General features: G+C 42.3%; 1 protein-coding gene across 1 annotated transcript in view; it reads left to right on the top strand.

Annotated features, from left to right (window-relative positions):
• arh (Low density lipoprotein receptor adapter protein 1) overlaps positions 1 to 14,719 on the top strand; it is a 66,779-nt gene that overhangs the window by 40,443 nt on the left and 11,617 nt on the right. Inside the window, 1 exon segment of the mRNA NM_001146411.1 lies at positions 13,589 to 13,731. Within this exon segment, the coding sequence (NP_001139883.1) occupies positions 13,589 to 13,731 (143 nt within the window).

The raw sequence follows: 14,719 nt of genomic DNA, 5'->3' as shown, positions 1-14,719 counted from the left end.
TTTGGGTCAGTCACAGTGGTCAGGTATTCTGCCACTGTGTACTCTCTGTTTAGGGCCAAAAAGCGTTCTAGTTTGCTCTGTTTTTTGTTAATTCTTTCCGATGTGTCAAGTAATTATCTTTTTGTTTTCTCATGATTTGGTTGGGTCTCATTGTGTTGCTGTCCTTTGGCTCTGTGGGGTCTGTTTGTGTTTGTGAACAGAGTCCCAGAACCAGATTGCTTAGTGGACTCTTTTCCAGGTTAATCTCTCTGTAGGTGATGGCTTTTTTCATCTCCGTCTATCTCTTTGTTTCTATCTCTGTCTATCCATCTCTAACTCTGTCTATCTCTGTCTATATACAGTGCATTCGGAAAGTATTCAGACCCCTTGAATTTTTCCACAATTTGTTACATTACAGCATTTTTTTCTAAAATTGATGACATTTTTTCTCATCAATCTACACACAATACCCCATTTAAAAAAAATTACATTTAAAAAAAAACGTATTTACAAAAGTACTCTGACCCTTTGCTTGATTCAAATTGATTGAAGTCCACCTGCGGTAAATTCAATTGATTGGGTCTGAATTCTTATGTAAATGTGATAATTCAGTTCTTTATTTTTAATAAATGTGGAAAAAATGTCTAAAAAACAGTTTTTGTTTTGTCATTATGGGGTATTGTGTATAATTTCTTTTTAATCAATTTCAAATTATGTCTGTAACATAACATGTAGTGTATATAGTGTGTATATAGTGTGTATATAGTGTGTATATGGTGTGTATATAGTGTGTATGTAGTGTATATAGTGTGTATATAGTGTGTATGTAGTGTGTATGTAGTGTATATAGTGTGTATATTGTGTGTATATTATGTGTAAATTGTGTTCATATAGTGTTCATATAGTGTGTATATAGTGTGCATATAGTGTGTGAATATAGTGTGTGAATATAGTGTGTATATAGTGTATATAGTGTGTATGTAGTGTATATAGTGTGTATATTGTGTGTATATAGTGTGCATATAGTGTGTATATAGTGTGTATGTAGTGTGTATGTAGTGTATATTGTGTGTATATAGTGTTCATATAGTGTGTATATAGTGTGCGTATAGTGTGTATATAGTGTGTGTATATCGTGTGTGTATAGTGTGTATATAGTGTGTGTATAGTGTGTATATAGTGTGTATATAGTGTGCGTATAGTGTATATATAGTGTGTATATAGTGTGTGTATATTCAGTGCCGTGGAAAAAGTACTTTCCCCCTTTCTATTTATTTTAGGCAGGTCTAAAGAAACATTATGGTATGAAGGAAATGTATTTCAGAAGAACAGAATATGAGTTGGCCTACTGTATGTTATCTGGCTAACATACAGTAGGTCATGCCATAGGGCTGTAGGCTTGTTCATTTATCAGACTAGACACTGTAGACTTGTTCATTTCAGGCTAGCCTCTTAAAGCGCTCATCCCGCATGCCGGATCAACATCCAGCGAAAAATCATATCGCCATATTCATAACCGAACCATAACAAAATGTAATATTTTTTTTCTTCTCAAACATAGGACTATTTTATACCGTTTTATAGATACACCTCTCCTGAATCGAACCACGTTGTCCGATTTCAAAAAGGCTTTACAGCAAAAGCAAAACATTACATTATGTTAGAGGAGTACATCGTCAAAGTAGCCACATTGCCATTTTCCAACCAACCACATGCATCACAAATAACCAAAACACAGCTAAATGCAGCACTAACCTTTGACAATCTACATCAGATGACACTCCTAGGACATCATGTTACACAATGCATGCATTCTTTTGTTCGATAAAGTTCATATTTATATATAAAAACAGCATTTTACATCGGCGCGTGACGTTGAGAAAATATTTTCCCTCAAATGCATCCGGTGAATCAGCGCTACAATTTACTAAATTACTATTCGAAAACATTTTTTAAATGTAATATTGTCATTCAAAGAATTATAGATTAACATCTCGTGAATGCAACCGCATTGCCAGATTTAAAAATAACTTTACTGGGAAATCACACTTTGCAATAAAAGGGGACGCTATGCTCAGAACAATAGGCTAGGCGATACAGGTTAGCGCCATCTTGGAACAATCTAATATCAAATATACTCTTGTATACTATTGTAAATATTCCCTTACCTTTGATTATCTTCATCAGAAGGCACTTCCAGGAATCCCAGGTCCACAACAAATGTAGTTTTGTTTGAAAAAGGTAATAATTTATGTCCCAATAGCTTCTTCTTGTTAGCACGTCCCGAAGGCATATTCAAGGGGGACGATTGCATTGTCTTACTAAATGTTTCGAAAGGGGAGGGTAGCCAGGGGCGCCCGCGTCATAATGGTAATGGCCCTCCCCCTATGACCAAGTTCCACAGCCTCTCATTCGGTCAGTTTGTACCATAGAAGACTCAAACCACTTTGTAAAGACTGGTAATATCTAGTGGAAGCCCTAGGAAGTGCTCAATGAATCCTAACTCACGGTGTATTTTATAGGCAAAGTGCTGAAGGTGAGTCCACAAATCAGATTTCTACTTCCTGTTAGGATCTGTCTCGGGGTTTTGACTGCCATATGAGTTCTGTTATACTCACAGATACCATTCAAACAGTTTTAGAAACTTTAGGGTGTGTTCTATCCACATCTACTAATTATATGCATATCCTAGCTTCTGAGTTTGAGTAAGAGGCCGTTTAAAATGGGCACATATTTTTTTCAAAACTCGCAGTTCCCTATCCTTAACGTGCGTTAAGAGGCTGATACTGTATGTTATCTGGCTATGATATAGACTGTAGGCTTGTTCATTTAGCAGACTAGATACTGTATGTTATCTGGCTATGCTCTATGATATAGACTGTAGGCTTGTTCATTTATCACACTAGATACTGTATGTTATCTGGCTATGCTCTATGATATAAACTGTAGACTTGTTAATTTATCAGACTAGATACTGTATGTTATCTGGCTATGCTCTATGATATAGACTGTAGGCTTGTTCATTTATCAGACTAGATACTGTATGTTATCTGGCTATGCTCTATGATATAGACTGTAGACTTGTTAATTTATCAGACTAGATACTGTATGTTATCTGGCTATGATATAGACTGTAGACTTGTTCATTTATCAGACTAGATACTGTATGTTATCTGGCTATGATATAGACTGTAGACTTGTTCATTTATCAGACTAGATACTGTATGTTATCTGGCTATGATATAGACTGTAGACTTGTTCATTTATCAGACTAGATGCTGTATGTTATCTGGCTATGCTCTATGATATAGACTGTAGGCTTGTTCAATTATCAGACTAGATACTGTATGTTATCTGGCTATGATATAGACTGTAGACTTGTTCATTTATCAGACTAGATACTGTATGTTATCTGGCTATGATATAGACTGTAGACTTGTTCATTTATCAGACTAGATACTGTATGTTATCTGGCTATGATATAGACTGTAGACTTGTTCATTTATCAGACTAGATACTGTATGTTATCTGGCTATGATATAGACTGTAGACTTGTTCATTTATCAGACTAGATACTGTATGTTATCTGGCTATGATATAGACTGTAGGCTTGTTCATTTAGCAGACTAGATACTGTATGTGTGTATATAGTGTGTAGTACGGGGAAGAAAAAAAAATGTATGAAATGAAAATGAAATGTATGCATTCACTACTGTAAGTCGCTCTGGATAAGAGCGTCTGCTAAAAATGACAAAAAAAATAAATAAATAAATAAAATGTTATCTGGCTATGCATCATGCCATAGGGCTGTAGGCTTGTTCATTTAGCAGACAAGATACTGTATGTTATCTGGCTATGCGTCATGCCATAGGGCTGTAGGCTTGTTCATTTAGCAGACAAGATATGCTCATACGTCCCGTACCATTAGTTTATATTATATGATTTTATGTTAAAAATAAGTATATCTGAATAAAATAGAAAGGATATTTTTTTTCTATTCCAGAGCGATTGTGCATATGAAGTGTTGAGCGTAAATGTGATCATTTGAAACAGGTCCTATACTCTGGATTTACAGTTATTTGGAAACTTTAGATTTGAATTATACAAACTTTAGAATGTCTTAGAAATGCCAGGGTGACCGGGAGCCTAGTGGTTAGAGCGTTGGGCCAGTAAACGAAAGCTTGCTAGATCAAATCCCCGAGCTGATCAAGGTAAAAATCTGTCGTTCTGCCCCTGAACGAGACAGTTAACCCACTGTTCCTAGGTCGTCATTATAAATAAGAATTTGTTCTTAACTGACTTGCCTAGTTAAATAAAAACATATATGGGCCTATTGAAGATTTGAGAAAGTTACAAAAAAAGATTTCTCTGTTCCTTGCCTCAGGCTGCACACGCTGTTCTCTCATGGTGATTATTTTCACCCATCAAACTATTCACAATTTAATCTTGTCTTTAACTAATATGTCAAATTTGTTTAGATCTATCTGCTCAATATCAAATGGGCAGATAGAGGGACAGGAGGAAAAAATATGTCATCTGTATGCGAATGGAGGCCTCTTTTCTGCTGGTTCCTTTTTCAATCATGCTGGTAGGCTGCTTTGGTTATTTCGCTCCAAGCATCAACCACTGTTTGAGGAGCATGTAGCTTCTCGCTGCTAGACAATTGATATTCCGCCCAAACTCTGTATGTCATGGGTCCTCCAACCCTGTTCCTGCAGCTACCCAGTACTCTGTATGTCATGGGTCCTCCAACCCTGTTCCTGTAGCTACCCAGTACTCTGTATGCCATGGGCTCCTCTACCCTGTTCCTGTAGTTACCCAGTACTCTGTATGCCATGGGCTCTCCTACCCTGTTCCTGCAGCTACCCAGTACTCTGTATGCCATGGGCTCTCCTACCCTGTTCCTGTAGTTACCCAGTACTCTGTATGCCATGGGCTCTCCATCCCTGTTCCTGTAGCTACCCAGTCCTCTGTATGCCATGGGTTCTCCTACCCTGTTCCTGCAGCTACCCAGTACTCTGTATGCCATGGGCTCTCCTACCCTGTTCCTGCATCTACCCAGTCCTCTGTATGCCATGGGCTCTCCTACCCTGTTCCTGTAGTTACCCAGTACTCTGTATGCCATGGGTCCTCATAAGTCCCATACCATTATTTTATATTATATGATTTTATGTTAAAAATAAATATATCTGAATAAAATAGAAAGGATATTTTTCCTATTCCTGGCACCACACTGCCAAGTCTTTGACCTCCTTGTAGGCTGTCTCATCGGCGTCGGTGATCAGGCCTACCACTGTTGTGTCGTCAACAAACTTAATGATGGTGTTGGAGTCATGCATGGCCACACAGGTGTGGGTGATAAGGGAGTACAGGAGGGGACAAAGCACGCACCCATGAGGGGCCCCCGTGTTGAGGGTCAGCGTGGTGGAGGTGTTATTGCCGGAGGTACCTACGAACGTCAACAAATGCTTCTCTTCCCTTGATGTAGTAATGTGTTGGTTTAATTACCTCTCCAGCAGCGTAATGCCTGGGTGCCTGAGTGTCACACAGCATTAATGAAAACAATGTTAATGATGACACAGCGTTACTTTTTTACCTTTATTTAACTAGGCAAGTCAGTTAAGAACAAATTGTTATTTACAATGACGGCTTAGGAACAGTGGGTTAACTGCCTTGTTCAGGGGCAGAACAACAGATTTTTACCTTGTCAGCTCAGGGATTCAATCTAGCAACCTTTCGGTTACTGGCCCAACGCTCTAACCACTAGGCTACCTGCTGCCCTACAGCATTAATGAATATGCAGCATTGATGAAGACACAGTGTTATTGAAGACACAGTGTTATTGAAGACACAGTGTTAATGAAGACACAGCGTTAATGAAGACACAGTGTTAATGAAGACACAGCGTTATTAGAGACACAGCGTTAATGAAGACACAGCGTTAATGAAGACACAGCGTTACACAGCGTTAATGAAGACACAGCGTTAATGAAGACACAGCGTTATTAGAGACACAGCGTTAATGAAGACACAGCGTTAATGAAGACACAGCGTTCGTTAATGAAGACACAGCGTTAATCAAATCAAATCAAATGTATTTATATAGCCCTTCTTACATCAGCTGATATCTCAAAGTGCTGTACAGAAACCCAGCCTAAAACCCCAAACAGCAAGCGATGCAGGTGTAGAAGCATGGTGGCTAGGAAAAACTCCCTAGAAAGGCCAAAACCTAGGAAGAAACCTAGAGAGGAACCAGGCTATGAGGGGTGGCCAGTCCTCTTCTGGCTGTGCCGGGTGGAGATTATAACAGCACATGGCCAAGATGTTGAAATGTTCATAAATGACCAGCATGGTCAAATAATAATAATCATAGTAGTTGTCGAGGGTGCAACAAGTCAGCAACTCAAGAGTAAGTGTCAGTTGGCTTTTCATAGCCTATCTTTGAGAGTATCTCTACCGCTCCTGCTGTCTCTAGAGAGTTGAAAACAGCAGGTCTGGGACAGGTAGCACATCCGGTGAACAGGTCAGGGTTCCAGCAGGTCTGGGAAAGCAGGTCTGGGACAGGTAGCACGTCCGGTGAACAGGTCAGGGTTCCAGCAGGTCTGGGACAGGTAGCACGTCCGGTGAACAGGTCAGGGTTCCATAGCTGCTGGCAGAACAGTTGAAACTGGAGCAGCAGCACGGCCAGTTGGACTGGGGACAGAAAGAAGTCATCATGCCAGGTAGTCCTGAGGCATGGTCCTAGGGCTCAGGTCCTCCGAGAGAGAGAAAGAAGGAAAGAGAGAATTAGAGAGAGCATATTTAAATTCACACAGGACACCGGATAAGACAAGAGAAATACTCCAGATGTAACAGACTGACCCTAGCCCCCCGACACATAAACTACTGCAGCATAAATACTGGAGGCTGAGACAGGAGGGGTCAGGAGACACTGTGGCCCCATCCGATGAAACCCCCGGACAGGGCCAAACAGGCAGGATATAACCCCACCCACTTTGCCAAAGCACAGCCCCCACACCACTGGAGGGATATCTCCAACCACCAACTTACCATCCTGAGACAAGGCCGAGTATAGCCCACAAAGATCTCCGCCACGGCACAGACCGAGGGGGGGGGGGCAACCCAGACAGGAAGACCACGTCAGTGACTCAACCCACTCAAGTGACGCACCCCTCCCAGGGACGGCATGGAAGAACACCAGTAAGCCAGTGACTCAGCCCCTGTAATAGGGTTAGAGGCAGAGAATCCCAGTGGAGAGAGGGGAACCGGCCAGGCAGAGACAGCAAGGGCGGTTCGTTGCTCCAGCCTTTCCGTTCACCTTCACACCCCTGGGCCAGACTACACTTAATCATAGGACCTACTGAAGAGATGAGTCTTCAGTAAAGACTTAAAGGTTGATACTGAGTCTGCGTCTCTCACATGGGTAGGCAGACCATTCCATAAAAATGGAGCTCTATAGGAGAAAGCCCTGCCTCCAGCTGTTTGCTTAGAAATTCTAGAGACAATTGTCTTGTACGCTACGGTCTTGTGACCGTAGCGTACGTGTAGGTATGTACGGCAGGACCAAAGTATGTACGGCAGGACCAAATTGGAAAGATAGGTAGGAGCAAGCCCATGTAATGCTTTGTAGGTTAGCAGTAAAACCTTGAAATCAGCCCTTGCCTTAACAGGAAGCCATTGTAGGGAGGCTTGCACTGGAGTAATATGATCAATTTTTTTGGTTCTAGTCAGGATTCTAGCAGCCGTATTTAGCACTAACTGAAGTTTATTTAGTGCTTTATCCGGGTTGCCGGAAAGTAGAGCATTGCAGTAGTCCAACCTAGAAGTAACAAAAGCATGGATACATTTTTCTGCATCATTTTTGGACAGAAAGTTTCTGATTTTTGCAATGTTACGTAGATGGAAAAAAGCTGTCCTTGAAACAGTCTTGATATGTTCTTCAAAAGAGAGATCAGGGTCCAGAGTAACGCCGAGGTCCTTCACAGTTTTATTTGAGACGACTGTACAACCATCCAGATTAATTGTCAGATTCAACAGAAGATCTCTTTGTTTCTTAGGATCTAGAACAAGCATTTCTGTTTTGTCCGAGTTTAAAAGTAGAACGTTTGCAGCCATCCACTTCCTTATGTCTGAAACACAGGCTTCTAGTGAGGGCAATTTTGGGGCTTCATCATGTTTCATTGAAATGTACAGCTGTGTGTCATCTGCATAGCAGTGAAATTTAACATGTTTTCGAATGACATCCTCAAGAGGTAAAATATATAGTGAAAACAATAGTGGTCCTAAAACGGAACCTTGAGGAACACCGAAATTTACAGTTGATTTGTCAAAGGACAAACCATTCACAGAGACAAACTGATATCTTTCCGACAGATAAGATCTAAACCAGGCCAGAACTTGTCCATGTAGACCAATTTGGGTTTCCAATCTCTTCAAAAGAATGTGGTGATCGATGGTATCAAAAGCAGCACTAAGATCTAGGAGCACGAGGACAGATGCAGAGCCTTGGTCTGACGTCATTAAAAGGTAATTTACCACCTTCACTAGTGCCGTCTCAGTGCTATGATGGGGTCTAAAACCAGACTGAAGCGTTTCGTATACATTGTTTGTCTTCAGGAAGGCAGTGAGTTGCTGCGCAAAAGCTTTTTCTAAAATCTTTGAGAGGAATGGAAGATTCGATATAGGCCGATAGTTTTTTATAATTTCTGGGTCAAGATTTGGCTTTTTCAAGAGAGGCTGAATTACTGCCACTTTTAGTGAGTTTGGTACACATCCGGTGGATAGAGAGCCGTTTATTATGTTCAACATAGGAGGGCCAAGCACAGGAAGCAGCTCTTTCAGTAGTTTAGTTGGGATAGGGTCCAGTATGCAGCTTGACGGTTTAGAGGCCATGATTATTTTCATCATTGTGTCAAGAGATATAGTACTAAAACACTATAGTGTCTCCCTTGATTCTAGGTCCTGGCAGAGTTGTACAGACTCAGGACAACGGAGCTTTGGAGGAATACGCAGATTTAAAGAGGAGTCCGTAATTTGCTTTCTAATGATCATGATCTTTTCCTCAAAGAAGTTCATGAATTCATTACTGCTGAAGTGAAAGCCATCCTCTGCTGCTTTTTAGTTAGCTTTGCGACAGTATCAAAAATACATTTCGGATTGTTCTTATTTTCCTCAATTAAGTTGGAAAAATAGGATGATCGAGCAGCAGTGAGGGCTCTTCGATATTGCACGGTACTGTCTTTCCAAGCTAGTCGGAAGACTTCCAGTTTGGTGTGGCGCCATTTCCGTTCCAATTTTCTGGAAGCTTGCTTCAGAGCTCGTGTATTTTCTGTATACCAGGGAGCTAGTTTCTTATGACAAATGCTTTTAGTTTTTAGGGGTGCAACTGCATCTAGGGTATTGCGCAAGGTTAAATTGAGTTCCTCAGTTAGGTGGTTAACTGATTTTTGTCCTCTGACGTCCTTGGGTAGGCAGAGGGAGTCTGGAAGGGCATCAAGGAATCTTTGGGTTGTCTGAGAATTTATAGCACGACTTTTAATGCTCCTTGGTTGGGGTCTGAGCAGATTATTTGTTGCGATTGCAAACATAATAAAATGGTGGTCCGATAGTCCAGGATTATGAGGAAAAACATTAAGATCCACAACATTTATTCCATGGGACAGAATTAGATCCAGAGTATGACTGTGGCGGTGAGTAGGTCCAGAGACATGTTGGATAAAACCCACTGAGTCGATGATGGCTCCGAAAGCCTTTTGGAGTGGGTCTGTGGACTTTTCCATGTGAATGAAGACACAGCGTTATTAGAGACACAGCGTTAATGAAGACACAGCGTTAATGAAGACACAGCGTTAATGAAGACACAGCATTATTAGAGAAACAGCATTAATGAAGGCACAGAGTTAATGAAGACAGTGTTATTGAAGACACAGCATTATTGAAGACACAGCGTTATTAGAGACACAGCGTTAATGAAGACACAGTGTTATTGAAGACACAGCGTTAATGAAGACACAGCGTTATTGAAGACACAGCGTTATTAGAGACACAGCATTAATGAAGACACAGCGTTAATGAAGACACAGCGTTAATGAAGACACAGCGTTATTAGAGACACAGCGTTAATGAAGACACAGTGTTATTGAAGACACATTGTTATTAGAGACACAAACTTCTTCAGAGTATGTCTACTGTTTCTTTGGTAATCTACAGATCACCTTGTACACAGTGATACACACACACACACACACACACACACACACACACACACACACACACACACACACACACACACACACACACACACTGACGCAAAAACACACTTGCACCCACACATTCTGACACAGATTGACACACACACACTTTCACACACACTCACACACACACTCTCACTCTCTCTCACACACACACACACACACACACACACACACACACACACACACACACACACACACACACACACACACACACACACACACACACACATCAAATAATGCAGTGCTGTGTTGTTCCATGTCATTTCAGCATACAGGACACTCCTCCCTAAAACTCTGAATCCTTCATATGCCTCCCAGCTGAATCCTTCATTTCTTCCTTCCCTCGCTCCCTCGCTCCCTCGTTCCCTCGCTCCTGCCACTCATCGTATCTGACACATACACGGGCACGACGACACGGTTATGAAATATTTATTAAGCAGCCCGTCTCTCATATCTCTTGGGAGGTAAAATATATTTGAAAAAGCCTGAAGCACTGTTAAATACTGTGTTTACTGTACTGTATGTGACCTAGTGGAGATACAGTATATATGATTCTCAACCAGATGGTCCCTGGGAGAGAGAGATTTGCTACTGTCAGCTCTTTTGATCTGGTTGGTGAGATGTGGTGTGAACTGAATGCATCCCACTACGCTTCGGGGCTGGTAGGGTTTAAGGTGTGTGGGAAGGAGATTATCCGTTGAGCCAGTAAGGAACTGAAACGTTGGTTTATTTTTCTATTATTTGTTTCTCACCGTCTCTCTCTACTTTTTACTTTAATAGTGGAAGGTACTAACCAAGACAACATGTAAACAGACTGTTTTACTATTAAGATTAATCATTTAGAAGTTTAGATGGATCAGGAGGGAGGGTGGGAGGGTGGAAGAAAGAGAGAGGGAGAGAGGGAGAGAGGGAGAGAGAGAGATGGGTCGTGAGAGAGAGATGGGTCGTGAGAGAGAGATGGGTCGTGAGAGAGAGATGGGTCGTGAGAGAGAGATGGGTCGTGAGAGAGAGATGTAGATGAGGGAGAGAGGGAGGACAGAAAGGAGGAGGACAGAAAAGAGAGAGGGCGGTAGAGAGGCGTTGTGTGTTCTCACAAACTGCTGATGTGGCTCTGTGACAGATGGCTCAGCCTGCATGGAGCGCTCCAATGGTACAGGACAGCAGCATGTTATAACCCTCTCTGCATTTCTGGAGAGATGTAACCCTCTACTGTCATCTCTCTGGAGCGCTCCAATGGTACAGGACAGCAGCATGTTAGAACCCTCTACTGTCATCTCTCTGGAGGGCTCCAATGGTACAGGACAGCAGCATGTTAGAACCCTCTACTGTCATCTCTCTGGAGGGCTCCAATGGTACAGGACAGCAGCATGTTAGAACCCTCTACTGTCATCTCTCTGGAGCGCTCCAATGGTACAGGACAGCAGCATGTTAGAACCCTCTACTGTCATCTCTCTGGAGGGCTCCAATGGTACAGGACAGCAGCATGTTAGAACCCTCTACTGTCATCTCTCTGGAGCGCTCCAATGGTACAGGACAGCAGCATGTTATAACCCTCTACTGTCATCTCTCTGGAGGGCTCCAATGGTACAGGACAGCAGCATGTTATAACCCTCTACTGTCATCTCTCTGGAGCGCTCCAATGGTACAGGACAGCAGCATGTTAGAACCCTCTACTGTCATCTCTCTGGAGGGCTCCAATGGTACAGGACAGCAGCATGTTATAACCCTCTACTGTCATCTCTCTGGAGCGCTCCAATGGTACAGGACAGCAGCATGTTAGAACCCTCTACTGTCATCTCTCTGGAGGGCTCCAATGGTACAGGACAGCAGCATGTTAGAACCCTCTACTGTCATCTCTCTGGAGCGCTCCAATGGTACAGGACAGCAGCATGTTATAACCCTCTACTGTCATCTCTCTGGAGCGCTCCAATGGTACAGGACAGCAGCATGTTAGAACCCTCTACTGTCATCTCTCTGGAGGGCTCCAATGGTACAGGACAGCAGCATGTTAGAACCCTCTACTGTCATCTCTCTGGAGCGCTCCAATGGTACAGGACAGCAGCATGTTATAACCCTCTACTGTCATCTCTCTGGAGCGCTCCAATGGTACAGGACAGCAGCATGTTAGAACCCTCTACTGTCATCTCTCTGGAGCGCTCCAATGGTACAGGACAGCAGCATGTTAGAACCCTCTACTGTCATCTCTCTGGAGCGCTCCAATGGTACAGGACAGCAGCATGTTAGAACCCTCTACTGTCATCTCTCTGGAGCGCTCTCTCTCCCTCTTTTTGCATATGTCTTTCTCTCCCCCCTTTCTCTCTCTCTCTCTCTCTCTCTCTCTCTCTCTCTCTCTCTCTCTCTCTATGCATTTCTCTCTCCCCCTTCCATCTCTCCCCCTCGCGCCATCTCTCTCTAACCCTCGCACCATCTCTCTCTCCCCCCTCGCTCGCTCTCTCTCTCCCCATTCTCTCTCTCGGTCTCTTTCCCCCTCTCCCCCTCTCTCGCTCTCTTGCTTTCTCTCTCTCCCCCTCCTCTCATTCTCTCTCTTTCTCTCTCTCTCGCTCTCTCCCCCTGTCTCTCACTCTGCATCTATATCTATCTCTCTCCACTCTCTCGCTCTCTCTTGCTCTTTCCCCCTTTTTGTATGGTGCATTTAATTTGCTACCTGTTTGCCAGTAAATCAGCTGGTTTATCAAACTACCTGTAATAAACATGTAATAAACATTTATTGAAAGCGAATTACTCTTGATGCTACAGCATACAATGACATTATAGACAATTCTCCAACTTTGTGGCAACAGTTTGGGGAAGATCCTTTCCTGTTTCAGCATGACAATGCCCCCGTGCACAAAGCGAGCTCCATACAGAAATGGTTTGTCGAGATCGGTGTGGAAGAATTTGACTGGCCCGCACAGAACCTTAACCTTAATCCCATTTTTGGGACGAATTGGAACGCCGACTGTGAGCCAGGCCTAATCGCCCCACATCAGTGCCTGAACTCACTAATGCTCTAGTGGCTGAATGGAAGCAAGTCTCTGCAGCAATGTTCCCACATCTATAGGAAAGCCTTCCCAGAAGAGTGGAGGCTGTTATAGCAGCAAAGGGGGGACCAACTCCATATTAATGCCCATGATTTTGGAATGAGATGTTCGACGAGCAGGTGTCCACATACTTTTCGTGATGTAGCCTATCTAGGGGAAACCCACTCCACAATATATCTAACCTACAGTATCTATCTAGGAGAAACAATACTTTTAACGTTTTGGACATTTTGCCCAATTACAAATTAGCCTTTCAGCCTTTCATCCAATCACATCCTACTAATTGTGCACCTGTTGTGTTTTCTGTCCAATCAGAGCTGCCAGAGAACTGGACAGACACCAAGGAGACCCTATTGGAAGGGATGGTTTTCCAGGTCAAGTACCTGGGGATGACTCTGGTGGGACAGCCTAAAGGAGAGGACATGGCTGCTGCTGCTATACACAGGATAGTCTCTACGGTGAGTTAGGGTGTGTGTGTGTGTGTGTGTGTGTGTGTGTGTGTGTGTGTGCGTGCTCAGAGTAGTATGATAGTCTAGTTTATTCACAAAGAAAGATTCACACGGTGTACTCATTCTTTTTGCTGACCAAATGACTTCCTGTGCTGTTTTTATTCATTGACTCATGATACTCTTAATCAAAACACTTTGTGTTCTAGACTGACTGATCCTGACAGTATTGCAATATTACCTTTATCATGAAGGTCAATTAATCCAGGATGATTTGTTACTGTTATCATGAAGGTCAGGTAATCCAGGATGATTTGTTACTGTTATCATGAAGGTCAGTTAATCCAGGATGATTTGTTACTGTTATCATGAAGGTCAGGTAATCCAGGATGATTTGTTACTGTTATCATGAAGGTCAGTTAATCCAGGATGATTTGTTACTGTTATCATGAAGGTCAGTTTAATCCAGGATGATTTGTTACTGTTATCATGAAGGTCAGTTAATCCAGGATGATTTGTTACTGTTATCATGAAGGTCAGGTAATCCAGGATGATTTGTTACTGTTATCATGAAGGTCAGGTAATCCAGGATGATTTGTTACTGTTATCATGAAGGTCAGTTAATCCAGGATGATTTGTTACTGTTATCATGAACGTCAGTTTAATCCAGGATGATTTGTTACTGTTATCATGAAGGTCAGGTAATCCAGGATGATTTGTTACTGTTATCATGAAGGTCAGTTAATCCAGGATGATTTGTTACTGTTATCATGAAGGTCAGGTAATCCAGGATGATTTGTTACTGTTATCATGAAGGTCAGGTAATCCAGGATGATTTGTTACTGTTATCATGAAGGTCAGGTAATCCAGGATGATTTGTTACTGTTATCATGAAGGTCAGGTAATCCAGGATGATTTGTTACTGTTATCATGAAGGTCAGTTAATCCAGGATGATTTGTTACTGTTATCATGAAGGTCAGGTAATCCAGGATGATTTGT

The sequence above is a fragment of the Salmo salar genome, chromosome ssa15 (genome assembly GCF_905237065.1).
Source record: "Salmo salar chromosome ssa15, Ssal_v3.1, whole genome shotgun sequence".
Taxonomy (NCBI): domain Eukaryota; kingdom Metazoa; phylum Chordata; class Actinopteri; order Salmoniformes; family Salmonidae; genus Salmo; species Salmo salar.
Note: the sequence above shows the minus strand (reverse complement) of the source record. Positions and strands in the feature narration are given on the sequence as shown.